This window comes from Poecilia reticulata, linkage group LG15 (assembly GCF_000633615.1).
Source record: "Poecilia reticulata strain Guanapo linkage group LG15, Guppy_female_1.0+MT, whole genome shotgun sequence".
In the NCBI taxonomy this organism is placed as follows: Eukaryota; Metazoa; Chordata; class Actinopteri; order Cyprinodontiformes; family Poeciliidae; genus Poecilia; species Poecilia reticulata.
This window is the reverse complement of record NC_024345.1, coordinates 28,781,679-28,797,542: the sequence shown is the minus strand read 5'-3', so window position 1 is coordinate 28,797,542 and position 15,864 is coordinate 28,781,679. Positions and strand designations below refer to the sequence as shown.

Here is a 15,864-nt window from a genome sequence, read left to right as displayed (position 1 = left end):
GCATTAGTGGAATATTGACAATGTTTTGCAAACATTTGTAGTGGGAATACAGTTAGTATCTCATAGTCAGTCTCACAAAAAGTAGCATTTATTCCTCAGTAGTTTGACATACATTTCTTTTGTACATTTTTGGTGTTAAATTTCATCCATAATGGTCTTAAAAAGTCTTAAATTTAAGTTGGTGAAACCCTGTTTCATCCTTTTTGTCATGCTGCCTTTTAAAGATGGGAACTCAGCATAGAGCTGATGCACAGACATGAGACTGGTGTGAATCTTCTCAAATCGTTCCCAGAATGAGGCAAATATCTCCCAAAATCTGTAATTACTCCCTTTATCCCCACATGACAACTAGATTTAGGAGCTTTGATGAAGGGATGTAAAAAGGCATCCTTACAGTCTGCCCGTGATGACCTGAGTAGTCGTTTTGAAACCTGTTTTTATTTATTTTTCTGCTGTGTTTTGTTTAGTTTTTGCATGTATCTTTACAACATAAGCCTGATTTAGCCAAAGCCTGGAGCTTGAGCCTGACCGGCTGATCTTATGCATGCAGAAGCTTCTCCTCATACCTCGCCGCTCACCTCATTACTGACTGAGTGTAGCTGGATTGCGAGGCAGTGAGTTTTGTGAACACATGCGTTGTATAAAAACGATATAATCCCGGTGTTACGTGGACAGCATGTTACCTTAGATGATATGGAGTACCTCTCGGCATCCTCTTGGTGGCCTTCGTTTTTGTTGTTCAGGGGTGCAGCTAGGGCTGGGCGATGGCTCGATTCTGTCCAATTTTTGGTTTTGGAAGATTTAATTTTTGGAAAATCTGATAGTTTTTTTTTTTTTTTTCTCCAAAGTTCAGAGTGATGTCAGCACGCCCAAGGCGGCCATCTTGTTTCAGAAACAAGATGAATTCAGTTCATCTCTACAACAAAATGTAAAACTCAGGCTAAGATTTAGATTTTTTTAATGAAAATAAAGTCAAAATGTTACAAGAATAAAGTCAAAATAATATGAGAATATTACATAAGCATATAATATATGAGTTGTAATATTAGGAAAATGAAATAGTAAGTTTATGTGAACACAAAAAATGACAAAAAGTTAATTATACAAGGTTTTTTCTCATTAAAACGACTGTTTCCTCATAGTTTTAATTTGTTCTTCAGTAAAAATGCATCTATATTTTGCTCATATTATAACTTTATTTTTGTATTTATATAGAAATTCTCCTAGCCTGTCCCTAATACTCTATTGTACGACTTACAAAAGAGATAATTAAAATAAAAGCCACTTTTTGAAAAAAAGCTTCTGTCATTTGTAAACCTTAGTGTTAATTTTTTGTACATAAAATTAAGGCCTTACAATGTCTTAAATTCATTTAAATGCATGTAAGTTACAAACATTGATTGCAGGTCTTTAATTTTGTCCGCGCTGGACTATTTAATGTCGTATTTTCTAAGAAGTGTGTTTTTTTTTCTCTCAGGGCTTTTGTGTTAACCAAAAGTTTGAGTAAGGCACAGACATCTTCAGTGCGTCACACAGCAGTTGAGGCTACTGCTAGCTAGCTTTACTGCATCCATCATGGCGGTTGGCAGGACGATGTTCATCGTCATCTCTTACTCACTTCTGTGGCCAACCTGTAAGATGTTTTGTGCATTAAAACGATTTAAAATACAATAAACTCAAGTAAAATTCTGATGACATCTCATAGTCAGCTAGACAAGGAGTGCCATTTCTTCCTCAATAGTTTCCATTTTTACTGATATGTACATAAAATATGTAGTTTTTTTTGTACATTTCTGTTTAAATTTCACTCCTAATGATCTTTTAAAGTCTTAAATTTGAAGACACCCTGCCGTCGTTTCTTTTTTAGGAAAAAAAGCAAGTTGATTGAAATCGAAACTGGTATAAAATAAATCTGACTTTTTATTTTTAAGCCGTATCGCCCAGGCCTAGATGCATGTGAGCGACACAACGTCCGCCGTTGTGTGCGTGCGCGATGATCTGTTTTATTTATGCAGCAATTAAATGAATATCTAGAATTACTCCCTGATCTATATGAAGAATTTGCTGCTTTCTTTTATAGTGACTCCTGAAAAGTTCTGGTTTGTGGAGCAGAAGGTTCTCAGACTTTGTTCCATCAGATTCAACATATTCCTGAGGTGTCGATGTAATCATCTGTTAATCATTTGTAAATGAACTTATTCTGATATTTGCGTACCATTTCTGACTGGTCGCGTGTTTCTTTGTTTATGTTCTGGCTGCCGTTTAGCAGCAAGTCTCTTAACTCAAACATTTTTCTGTGATGTTGTCGAGACATCCTGGTCTGTGCTTCGTCTCTGCCCTGTGGATTCAGTCTGAAACCCGGTGGAAGGCCCATACCGCTCGTCCTCTCACGTAGCGTTCTCGTACTTCAGGATTTCTACCGTCAATTGGGTGGAAAAAAGAAAACAAAGTCTTGTTCCTGTACCAACTAAAAACTGCTCCGTGTTCAAAAACATGATGCTGCTTTGATTGCTTTGATAAAGAAATAAATCTTCCAATGATTCAGTATCTGTGTGTCACTTTTTCTAGATTTATTGGGAGCGAGTGAGACCTTTCCTCTCTAAATAGCAGTGTACACACACGCTTTGCCAAGACCAACTGCAGGAAGACGAATCTAGGACTGAATCGGAGACTTGGGGGAAGACATGAGGCTGTCTCAGGATTGCAGAGTAAATAATGCAGAGAATGTTGCTTATTTTCTGCAAAACACGGTCCTTTCTCTAAAGATGCTCAGTCAAACACAGTGGATATTATTTTTCCACCTTTATTGTGGCATATTGGAGAGGAAAAGCACAGATTAAAAAATAACCTGGTTGCATAATGAGTGTGCACACCATTAAGCTAATGCTAATTTTTTATTCAATTCCACCTGCTGCCAGTTAATCTGATTAACCTGAAATAAACTTCAGCTGTACCAGAAGGATTTTCCGGCATTTAATTCGTTTGGCTAAAATCACAGTTTTCAGAGAGATTAACAAAATGCATCAGTCAAATTTAGATGCCATCATATGGTGAAGACAGTTATAATTAAAGTATGGAAAAGGAAGAATATTAGACAAATTCTCAAAAAAAAGGTGAAAAGATGAGACATAACTCCAACTTAAAAAATGGTTAATTTAATGTAAATAAAGTAAGTTAGCCAAACTTACTTTATTTACATTTGCTTAATTTGACAACTTAATAAACTTAATATTTTACTTAGATAAACTTAAAATTATTACTTGATTAGTTCAAGCTTAGTTTATTGTTGAGTTGGTAAAAACAAAAAAAATCACAACATGTTTCCTCATTTTAGTTTGTAAAAATTATACATTCTTGCCCCACTGATACTTTTGAACATAGATGTTTTCACAATCTGATAGACTTAAAAGATTTCTGCAAGGTAGAGAGCAAATATTTCCAAGTCAAGATTTGGGATCCTGACCGGATCCCATCAAATGACTGAATGCTGAAATTTAATTAAAATATATTAATTCAAGGTTCTGTACATCTTGGAAATTGGCTTATTGCAGCTTTCTATGTTTTTAGCTGAATTGCATAAGATCTGTTTTAGTTTTACATTAAAGGTGATTTTTGTTTTTAAAAAGAGATATATCATGGATTTAAGTTTTTATGTCACAAAAATGTTATTCACTCACTTCCTATTCAGATTGTCTGAAAGTTGTTACCCAGCTGATCATTATGAGGAAAAACTGATATTTTCCTACTGAGACATTTCACACCAATTTGACTCATAACCACAAAATACAAAAATAAAGAAATGGACCAGCATTTTAATAAACAGCTGCATCTACACTGCAAAAACAAAATTGTACCGAGTATTTTTGTCTAGTTTCTGAAGGTCATTCAATCAGGTTTATTTCTGTAACACATTTCATGAACATGGCAGTTCAAAAAACAAACATAAATGCATCATGTGGTCTACAGCTATGAAAACCAAAACAATCATTACATTTTGTCAAATGCTGTCGCAAAAACATATTTGCAGATTTTACAAAACTTGAAGTAAACAAAATCTGTAAGTGGAATTAGTACTTTTTTTATTTATGTTGAATTGAAACAATCAATGTCTTGCTGAAGAGTTAATTTCAAGTTAGTTTTGTAAGATATTTCCACCAGTAGCTAGACAAAAATTCCTGGTAAGATTTTGTATTTTTGCAGTGCGTATTCTTTTTGTCTCGATTAAACATAAAGACTTGAAACTTTTGCGCAGAATTGTCTATGTAGAGATTTTGTGTCATCGTGACGTGGGGTTTATTCTCCATTCACGACTGGCGCCTTTGAGCTGGATCCTCCAGGATGTCCACAACTGTCTTTCCAGATGTGTCCAGCAGGGGGCGCCACTGCGGCGCATCGATGGCCTCCATTAGAGCAGCCAGCTCCCCCTCCAACTTCATGACTGTGTTCTCCACCCTCTGCAGGAAACAGAAGGCATATCTTATGAGTGTGGCTGACAAGTGAATAATACATTATTATGTTCCATTATAGATAATTGAAACGTCACTCATGAATAATGCAAACAGACCTAAAAAAGGGAGAGGATCATTGTGATTTGTCTGTTTTCACAGAAGGTGGTGAGTCAGCTTTCCAAATAGACTGAAAAATGGTGTAACCAAAAAAAATATGTTGGATCCCTCTACTGTTGGCTAAAGGTGATGTTAGTTTTGGGTGTAGCACCTTCTCCACCGCGTCCAGCCGGTTGTGAAGGTTGGTGTGTTCCCGACAGATGCTTGACTGCGCCGCCTGAGGTCGCCGGTCGGACTCCAGTCCTGCAAACAAAACAGATTCCTGAGACGTTAACAGAGGACTGCAATTAAAAGAAAACCTGCAACTGGTTTGGAGTCATTGTGGATTTTCGTAGGGTCAACATTAATGCGAGTTAAGTGGCTGCTTAGGTCCCCCACACCACCAGGGGGACCCCAAGAGCACCAAGCTACATATTAAAACATACATATGTACAAAACATTATATTAAATAATACAAACTAATTAATGTTACACATGGAAAAACAATTTCTTACTTTTATATGCAAATAATGGTTACATCATCCTGTTGATTTCTGCTGCCTTTGTTGGGGGAATTTACTGTCAAACTTGTTTACTGTAAATTTAGTGTTTATCAGTTGGTGTTCCTGTTAAACAGATAAACACACAGTTGACACACTTAAATTCACTACAAAAACACAAAATCTTACACAGTAGTTTTTTTCTAGTGTAAATATCTCAGTACGCTTGAAGTAAGACAAAACTTAACTTGCAAGTAACTTTACAAGATATAGAAACTTTATTTAGAGTCAATAACTCCCAGTTCCAACGGCAGATTATTTCATGTAGCTATAACATGTAGAAAATGTCATGTTGTAAGTGAAAAGATCTGTCAATGGAACAAATATTTTTTCATCAGTGTAAAGGAATTATTCATCAAAAATACGCTCCTATTGACCTTTAGCACGTGACGTCACGACGTAAAGAACTCCGCCCACTCCGCCATGACGGATGTGAAAATAACTTTAAATTTAGTCTAGAACAGACACCTGTAACCTAAAGTCGCTTTTATTTAGTTGATTTCACTTTAAAAATGGTTATAGGGTGCTGCGCTGTCGGCTGCACAAACAGACAAGGATAGAAACCAAACTTATTTTATTTTATAACTTTTAATAAGGAAAGATGCGGCAATGATGGATGTCAGCTGTCAGTCATAATGACTGCCAGCCCTCGGTGTAACCGCGGATTTGCAGCGAACTGCAAGGTAAGAAGACTAACGTTCATATACTTTAGTTAGTATTACTTTATAAGTAAGTATTATTAGAAAAATATCACATTGTGGAGAAGGTAGGTGTCTTAACTGGTTAGCATCGCGTCTTTTGTACGTGTTTAATGCTGCTCCGGTGTAAAGGGGAAACTGTTTATGACATTGTGACATAAATCATGTGGTGTGAATTCAGACAAAGTCGGTAATTTGATCAACACGTCAGGAGGGAGGAGGTACGGGTCGGTTTCTAAGCTAGCTGCTTCCAACTCCGGTAAATACCGCCGTCTATGAGCCCCAACCAGGTGTTACGTTCACAGATAAATTAGCTTGACTCAAACAAGTAGAAGCCATGAATAAACTGGCAACAACAATTTCAGTCGCTCTGTTCAATACTACAGTCTCTCACTTCCATCATGGCCCCTCGAATGATTAAGTAATGTAGTTACAAAGAGTCAATATCTTGGTGAAAAGTTACTTATAAGTTAGTTTTTCTTATTTCAAGTGTACTAAGATATTTGCACCAGAAACCGGCCCAAAAATACTTGGTAAGGTTTTGTGCTTTTGCAGTGTGTCCTCAAATCCTCTCTCAAACTTCTTTCAGCCTCGGCGGTGTGAAGTGTGATCTCTCTCCTGCAGGGTGGGGAGGCTCCATGCATTGTTCCAGCTGTTTCCTCCTCTCTGCTCTGCTCTGCTCCCAATTACCCAGTTCTCTTTGAAGCCAAGATGCTAGAGGAAGTCTGCATTCATTCACAGGAAACCGCTTCTGTTTTCCAACATCTTCGACTGAAACGTGATGCTGCATGTGAACTTTTTAAACATCTGAACTTCAGGTTATTTCACCTTCTACCGCAGCCGTTGCCGTCACTGATGAGAATCTCATTGTGTCTGACGGCGAGCTGCCGAACGTTGTCGATACCAAGATGGGTTTTCAGTCAGGCTGCTGTTTTAAGCTTCATTCAGCATCTTGTTAACCCAGTAAAAGGCTATTTTGTGTAGCTGAAAGCCGACCTTTTCACAACAAATCAAAACAATCCTGTTTGTTGATGCAAATCCAATAATATCATGATGCTACGGTGATATGTCCTGTAGTTTAGGGCATAATTCAGATGCGTTCTAAGGCTCCTCCTGAAAGTAAGCTGCCCTTCTTTAGCCTAAATGTGGCTGAAACCAGGTTACTCTAAAAATAAGGTTATTTTTGCTACATCACACAGATTCCAGCAAGCAGATCTGTTACAACCTTTCTTAAACATAAAATAGGTTCAACTCTGCTTTAATGCTTTCATGCGTAATTTAATGAAAAAGAAAACCCAAATAATGACTCTTCTTTCTTTTTTTAATTTATTATTCAACAGCAGTTAAAGCAGGGAGATCTGGTTGTCATGGATACAAACGAACTTCTTTTAAGGACAAAAAGCTGTCGGCTGTTTCTTCTCTTTGAGAAAAATGCAACAGAAGTGTCGTGTTGTATGACTTTAACTGTCCTAGAAGGAAAAAAGGTCTGTAAAAAAAAAAAATACAAACACTGTACTGGTGGTAAGATTATTCTGTTTCACACTTACAATAGGAGAAATCCTACAGCCTGCCAGGAGTAAGGACAAAGAGTCATCTTTAAGGCTGTTTTCACACCTCTTAGTCTGGTAGATTTGGTTCAATTGGGGAATAAAATTGCAACACTTGTTACATTTTCAAAACCTTCGAAACATTCGTTCCCCTCCTCGCCTGTGGTGGCGCTGCAGCAAGAACTACTGAAGGAAACGGCATGAAAACCTCTGAAGACACTGAACGCAACTTCTTTCTTCATGAAATGTAAATAAAGATGGAGTAGTGTCAGATTTTGGCGGATTTCTCTCTGCAAGTGACAGATTCAAGCGTTTGTTTTTTTATTGTATTTACCCAGAAGGCCCTGTGTTGTAGTCCACTTCCTGCTTTTGGAGCGCGCTCCGTTTACCTGTGTATTCGAACCGCTGCAGAGTTCACTTCAACTGAACCGAGACCGAGGTTTGTAGGCGGACCAGAGTTCGCCGTTCACGCCTCCCCAAACAAATCAAACTTTCTCTACAAACAAACTAGAGTTAAATTAAAGCGGAATAAGCCGGACTGTCTCTATTCAGTTCTGTTTACTATTATTATGACTTTTTTGTTGAAATATTTCAACTTTATTCTCGTAATATGTTTTTCCTCATGATTTTGTTGTATCTTGTAATATTTTTTATTTGTTCTTAGTAAAACTGTCGTATGTTGAGCTGCTGACTTTGATCTAAGCTGGAATATGTCTATTTCATGAAAGTGGACAGCATTTTCTAGTTTGTGATTGGATAGAGTGTTTCTTTCAGCGTTGAGAGACGCCGTTTTGACCGACTCCACTTCGCTGTGGTCTCTCAGTAATTTGGGAATTACATCATTGTTGAGCCAAAGTGTTTGTACTGAAACTGTTCTCATTCAGTCAGATGAAGCTTCCTCTGTTTACTCCTTGCAGCTGGATTTCTTTTGTCTTTTTTTGACATTTAGATTCGGATAAATGTTCAGTTTTAAACTACAGTGATGTCATTTGCTCCATGATCTCAGACCTCCTACTTGCTCTTTGGAGACGTGTTGGAAAACCTCCAGAAAGTATACACAGTTGTTTTTCTTTGCAGCTGCCTTGATTTTAGTTATACGAATCACCAGAAGTGATCTAGTCCATCAAAACTCACTTCCCAAAGGAGAGAACTGCCTTTATTTCACAATAACTTCCTCTGGAAACATTTTCCAGACTCCATGATGTTGGCCGGCGGTTTACTACAGATGTTTTCTGGCAGTAAGTTCATGTTTGCCGGTGTCTGGAATATTAGTTGTTTCCAAAACCTCCTGAATCGCAACCCCTGGGCTACCCTGTTGCTTAGCAACCCCAGCAGAGTTCCGCCCGTTACCTGGCAACCAGAGCTGGGTTCCAGCACATTTGTTCAGCTGGTTTTATAGTTGTATGTGCTGTAAAATAAAGCGTTAGTTGTTGACTTACCATCCAGAAATCACTTGCTGCAATATTTTTAGTTGTACAGGAAGCCCTACTGGTGCTTTTCAAGGATATGTAATTGTATAATTCCGCATGTGCTTGCAGCCATTTTCATGTGCGAGTGTAAACGTTAAGTTAGGTGGTTGTGGCCAGCAGCAGCTTATTTGGATTTAAAGTGATAGGAGCTCATTTGTAAAGGAGCAGATAAAAATCTCATCTAAAAACGATTTTGCGCCCCAAAAATGTAATGAACATGTTTTGTATTGACGTATCCTAACATGTTCAAGGAAGCATGATAGATCACCTTCAAAACAAACTCCTATATCTTGCTGAAAAGTTACTTGGAAGCTAGTTTTGTCTTAATTCAAGTGTACAAAGATATTAGTGCTGGATTATAGACTAAAAATACTTGGTGCGATTGAGTGTTTTTGCAGTGTAGACAGCAGGATGGACTCTGTGAGCGTGGACACACACAGCAGCTGTCTGCTCCAACCTGTGCTCCACAGTGGGAGGTTTTGTTGAACTCGCTCAGGTGTGCGATAAGTTGGCATCCCATGTTTCCTCCTTTCATTCAAAGATGACAGATTAATCATGAAAGACGGTAAAAACAGCTGGATGTAAACGCGTCTCTGCGTTATTTCCTGTGCAGTTCACGAGAGCCACAGCGCTATGCTGGTTTTCCAATCAGGAAGGAGATAAATAAAATGGAGAAGAGGTTCTTAAATCCATCCAAACCACAGCTGTGCCCCCATCTGAGAGCCAGAGCCGTGCCGAGTTTCCAGCCGAGAGCTTCATGATGAATGCCTCGTACCAGGACTGTGTGTACCATAAAACTGCATGTGGGGAGAAAGTCGCGCATCGAGAAGAAAGCTACATGTGGCTCAGTTGGGAAGAGTTTTCCCCTCTTCCAGCTCATGCAAGCATTTTTTCCTTTTTCTTGCACAAAAAACGGCGTCAGCAGAATGGAAAAAAAATCACACCAAAACACTTCAAGAGTTTCCTACACTGCAAAAACACAAAATTTAACCAAGTATTTTTTGTCTAGTTTCTAGTGCAAATATGTTGCTTCACAAAACTATCTTAGAAGTAACTTTTCTATAAGATATATAATCTTGTTTTAAGTCAATAATTCTTGCATATTGATGAAAAAGGTTCACCCTGCAGCAGGACAATGACCACAAACAACCAAAGCTGGAGAGCTTCAGATGGAAGCGTATTCGTGTATTAGAATGGTCCAGTCAAAGTCCAACTGAGAAAACATGCTTTCCATTCAATCTGTCTTGACTTGAGAGTTATAAGCAAATATGTCAGTCAAACTGGTAGAGACAAACTCCAAAAGATGGATTTAAAGTAAAATGTGCACTGACTCAGCGGGGCTTAATGCAAATTACACACCACACTTTTCAGATATTTACGTGAAAAACAATCTTTTTTCTACCGAATTACAAATCTGCATAACTTATGATGGGCCTTTCTCACAAAATCACAATTAAAAAATCCTTAAATGTTTATGGTGGTAAAAGGTGATTTTGATAGATTTTGCTTTTGCGTTTTAGCAACATGACAACATAATTTGCTGCGTTAAAACAACAGTTTATGATCAGGAGTAATAAACACTGCTGTAGGTTTGCTGCAGGCAGCTGCACATCCTGCAGCAGTTGGACTTTGTTTCAGGCTGAAGCTAAACCTCCAGCAGCTGGAAGCCGTGCTGCCACGGCTTCCCTGTTTTCAACATGATGTCAGCTTGAAATTATGTTGTTTTCACCAGTTTGACTCATGATTTAGTAGGATTTATCAATAGTAAGTTAAAAACATAGTTAATGAGATAAAAGAAAATGTTTCTGTGTTAGCATTATTGGGTTGTTTAGCTTCAGCAGGGTAATCTGGTTGTAATTCTCTTCAGGATTTGTCTTCGTTTCTGTAAATTTCCATTAAATACCAGTAAGAAACAAGGGTTTGTTGAAGTATTTGTTAGAAACTTGCTACCAGTGAATCAGAAGAAGTGAAGCAACAACTGCAGCTAAATCAGAAACAGATGTGCTGGCAAAGCTCGGGTTCCTGTGTCTGGATTCAGATTCAGGCTGGATCTGAATCCACAGAAATCTGTGGAGAATCTGTTTCCCACCGCATGTTGCTCCCATCCCTTACCTGCCGCTGCGTAGCCAATCAGGAGAAGCAGGAGTCCAGCAGATGAGCAGGAGGGACGGGTCATGGTGTGGAGGCAAACCTGGGTACAGCTGGTGATAAAAACTGAAGTGTGTGTGAACAAAAACAAAAAAACAGAAGGAACAAAGCGTGGAGATTTTATTTTTTTTAAATCCAGAAGCAGAATTTCCAGAAGCACAAAGTAATTTCCAGTAAGCGCTCACAAATCCTTTCCTGCTCGACTCTGTTGCTCCCGGTTTGCTAATGAAAACATTAAATGCAGAACAAAAAGTCTCAGTTTGTGGGAAGGGGTGGGTGGGATGTTCAGGGGAGGGGACTCAGTCTTAGTTCAGCTGCAGGAAATCTGGATTATATTTATTATCCTGTTTCTGTTTTTCCTTATGATATTCATGCAAATCATCTTTACCCAAAGGACAACATGACATGATGAGGTTTCTCTTGGTGGCTTCCAGACTGAAAAATATGTCAAACATCAGACTAAGACTTCAAACTTTCAGTTCAATGTCTGTTTAAGGAAGTTTGAGTCTCTCTCCCTCTAAATACTTTGAATAATGTCAATAACAGACCCACAGAGTGTTAAAGAGACAGTTATATGTAAAATCGACAGTTATGTTATTTCCTCATCAAAGCATACCTGGGGTGTTACCCTGATTTTTTCATGCATGTTTGAAAAAAAATAACTTAATCTCCATGGCAACCATTCAGCTAGTCAAAGTCCCTGGGGGGACTTAGCTCCGCCTTTGAGCCGCAGCTCCTCCTCCTCACAGCTGCAGTTTCCAAGCTTTCAAACTGTTTATCCGTCTACAGTTACAAGTAATTCCCACCATCAGTAACTCTGTCTAGCAGAGGATTCCTGTGGTTATTACCTTTCATTAGATCCCTCATTGATACCTGTTCGTTGAAGCACTGAGGAGTTAGTGATTTGTCCAATAAAAAGCAAAAATAAAGAATATTTTTATTGACGCATTCAGAAATAACAAATCCACTTATATATACTTTGGAATTGACAGAAAATGAAAATGCTAAAATAAAATTCCTTTCCAAAAAAGATCTGTAGACTTCCATCATAAAATAAAAGCTTAAGGTGCATTTTCTTAAATCTGGAGGCAGAATGATTATAATTAAAGAGAAGGAAAATGTGAGTTGGGATACTTCCTTGTTATTATGTAAAATATGAGAGAAATAACCAAAACCTTGTGAGGAGCTTCTTGGATCATAAAAGATTAATTGGCTCATAAACACTCATGGTGCGTTCACACCAAACGCGTTTCGCTCATCAAAGGCCCGTTGTGACGTGTTCAATGCGCCCAACGCTGAGCGATTGAAGCTTTTGGTGTGTTTGACGCATCAAGCTGGCAGTGGAAAACAACTGTTAGAGCGATTTTGACGCACCATCAACGTGCCTCCACATAGACTGAAAGTGAACCAGATGCGCCTGACGTGCGAAATGCTAGGTTTAGAGCTAAATGTCATGCGTCTGCATTCAAAGTGCACACGTGTCAAACTGGAAACATTGGATGCGTTTTTGGCGCGCGTAACGCGTTTGGTGTGAACGCAGCATCAGAATCCCATGTCCAGATTATCCGAGCAGTTTGGCTGATGCTGCAGTTTTAGCTTTCACATGGAAGCAGAGGCTGATATTTGGCCCTGGAGGTTTTGGTTTGGTAGATGATCACGGCGCAGATCATCCCAACAGCAACAAGAAGACAACCAGCCACAAACACCAGACTCAGGTTCAGATGAGGGGAACACGGTTCTGTTAGAGTCCTGTTCACATTTTAAATAAACCTCTCCACATGGTTTCCTTACCTGAGCCTCCAGTGGGGTCTGCTTCACGCTTTAGACGCAAAGGACCCTGGGAAACAAAGTACTTTCCACTCTCGATCACAGCCTCTCTATTTCTGCGGGCTTTCAGGTCGTTTTCTTTCACAAACGACACATACAGATTGTATTTGGAAGTGTAAACGACCACGAAGGAAAAAATCTGATTTTACAATCGAAATTGAGTCGCTTCAGGTTGCATTGTGAACGCAGCCTTTGTTTTATCCTCCATAGTTATTTTTTTTTTACTGAGATCACGTCAGAAAACTCACCACTACGCCACAGTGAAGAGTCTCTCTGATTGGTTGACGCTCTGCATCGAGCGGCGAAAGTTCCGATTTTTCAACGGAAGCATTAGATGCGCTTGACCCGTGTCAAATGCTCAAATTGCGCAGCACTGGATGTGCGAAACGCGCCTCGACGCGCCTCCACACAGACTTTGAATGTAAAGCAGATGCACCTGGCACTCAAAACGCGATTGGTGTGAACGCAGCATTACCCGTTCTCAATGATGGTGTAGGTGGGACGGTATTTGGGGTTGTCATACCGTGCGGCTCTGCAGGACTCCACAAAGATCTGCGTGTTCTTGATAGAGGAGCTGGCGTCGATCTGCATGTAGATCCTGTTTCCGATTGTAAACAGCAGTGGATATGAGTTTGAGTCATATACAGCGTTGAACTGGTCGTCCTTGTAGAACTCGAACTGGTAAGTGAATGTCCCGAAACCTTTATCAAACACCGTGACGTTCTGTGTGCTAAGTATATCTGGTTCACATTCCCCCGTTTGGGGTACTGGCAGTAGAACCGGGCCTCCGCCAGGTGCTTCCTGGTGATGAGGTGTTTGGGGTCGTCTTCCTTGATGGTGATCTCATTCTTGAAAATAAGGTAATCATCGTTTTCCTGCAGAGGGAAAATGATGAGTCTTAAAACTCATTGGGAGATAACGAGTGGGACGAATCAAAGGACCCGTTCTCACCTCGATCTCGGTACCGCAGTCGTTGAGAGGAATGATGGCGATGATGTGAGTTCGGTTGGAGTGCTCACCAAGACTGCAGACGGCGTTGCTGGAGTCGATGAGGCAAAGATCGTCCTCCTCGAGTCGAAAGAAGGAAGCTTTTTCAACCTCAACCTTCATTGTGGATTCAGTGCAGGTCACTGTGACTTCTGCTGGAAAAGGTATCTGTATTAAAAAATATACTTAATGAGATAAAAGATGTTTCTGTGTTAACCTTATTGGGGTGAGTTTACTAATGTCGCTTACATTTTTTTCCCCGGAATTTGTTTTCGTAAATTTTCATTACATTTCAGCAACAAACCAAAGGGTCTGGTGAAACTTGTGTTGGAAACTTTGCTGCCAGTGACTCTGAAGAAGTGAAGCAACAACTGCAGATATATTAAAAGCAGATGTGCTGGAAAAACACAGATTCATCTGTCTGGATTCAGATTCAGGCTCTGTTTGGATCATGTATGCAGAATCTGTGTTTCCCACTGCATGTTGCTACCATCCACACCCCTTACCTGCTGCTACGTAGCCAATCAGGAGAAGCAGGAGTCCGACAGATGAGCAGGAGGGTCCGGTCATGGTGTGACCTGGATGATAAAAACCGAAGAGTGTGAACAACAATGAACAGAAGGAACGAAGCGCAGGTGTTTTTTTTAGTTCAGGAGCATTAAGGGATTTGCAGTAAATGTTCACTCACTGTATCCGTAATCCTTCCCTGCTCGACTCTGTTGTTCCCAGTTTCCTAACAAAAATATTAAATTCAGAACAAAAAGTCTCAGTTATTTGGAAGAAGTGGGACGTTCAGGGGAGGGAGTGTTCTCAGACCAGTTGGAAACTGGCTGCTATCCAGGATACCTGGATTATATTTACTAACCAGTGTCTGTTCTTCACTGTGATATTCATGCAAATCATCTTTACCTAAAGAAAAACATGACATGATGGGGTTTCTCTTGGTAGAGAAAAAAAAAGTCAAACATCAAATACATACATACAATGTCACGAACTTTTAGTTTTTTATCTGAATCTTTTTTTTCCAGAGTTTGATTCTATCTCCCCTAAATAACATAAAAAACCAGAATAGTTCCACAAATTAAGAGGGAGTAACATGTAAAATTTGACTTCTTTGAGCTCTGTATCTTAATATGTTATTCCCTCATCAAAACACGCCTGGAATGTTGCCTTGATTATTTCATGAATGTTTGAGAAATCCTTAAATCTCCGTGGCAACCATCCAGCTGTGTTAAACACCTGGGTGGGACTTAGCTCCGCCTTCGAGGCGCAGCTCCACCTATGCAGTTTCCAAGCAGCCCTTTCCTGTGGCTCCTCTACTCAGCTCCTTCAGACTAGCTAGCAGCAATTAGCAAACACCTGGCTGAACTGCACATCAGCTGAGCTCATTATACGAGCTACTTGTCATTGAAACACTGGAAAAAACGTAGTAAAAAAGTCAATAGAGGAGCGATGTATTGACATCCTGAAGGCGGAGTTTCAGAAATTACAAAATAATTTTGTTTTAAGTTATATCTGATATACAACTCAGGAAAAAATGAAGAGCCCACTGCACTGAACCCCATTAAAAATCTGATGGTTTTTCCACCAAATATTGAGTTAAAACATCAGTATTGTTGTTTCTAAATCGATATGAACTTGTTTTCTTTGCTTTATTTGAGGTCTGAAAGCGCTGCATCCTTTTTGTTATTTTGACCATTTCTCATTTTCTGCAAATATTACATTTTTGCTTGGACTTTCAGAGACATATTGTCAGTAGTTCATAGAATAAAAGAACAATGTTAATTTTGCTCAAACATAAACCTATAAAGAGTAAAATCTGAGGACTTGATCATTATAAGTGGTCTCTTAATTTTTTCCAGCGCTGTAAGCATAATTTTTATGCTAACTGAAGGTAACATAGTTACTTGATTGTGCTATAAGATGACACCATGTGGGTGAAAAATACCTAATGCTCCCCTTTTGATATTGAAGTAGAAGTTGTCGTTCCATTGACAGATTATTTCTCGTATAAAAGTGAAATAATCTGCCAGTGGAAGTAGTACCTTTTCTTCACTGCTAAGGAATTATTGACGTAAAAAAGC

General features: G+C 39.2%; 1 protein-coding gene across 1 annotated transcript; it reads right to left on the bottom strand.

Annotated features, from left to right (window-relative positions):
• Window positions 1-3,652: 3,652 nt before the first annotated feature.
• LOC103477360 (ZP domain-containing protein-like) lies at window positions 3,653-14,492 on the bottom strand. Its single transcript, XM_017309177.1, is given in 8 exon segments — window positions 3,653-4,454; window positions 4,717-4,808; window positions 10,931-11,032; window positions 13,317-13,518; window positions 13,521-13,668; window positions 13,745-13,935; window positions 14,287-14,358; window positions 14,469-14,492. Coding segments are annotated over 7 exon segments (960 nt in total). The 5' UTR covers window positions 14,351-14,358; window positions 14,469-14,492; the 3' UTR covers window positions 3,653-4,293.
• Window positions 14,493-15,864: the final 1,372 nt, after the last annotated feature.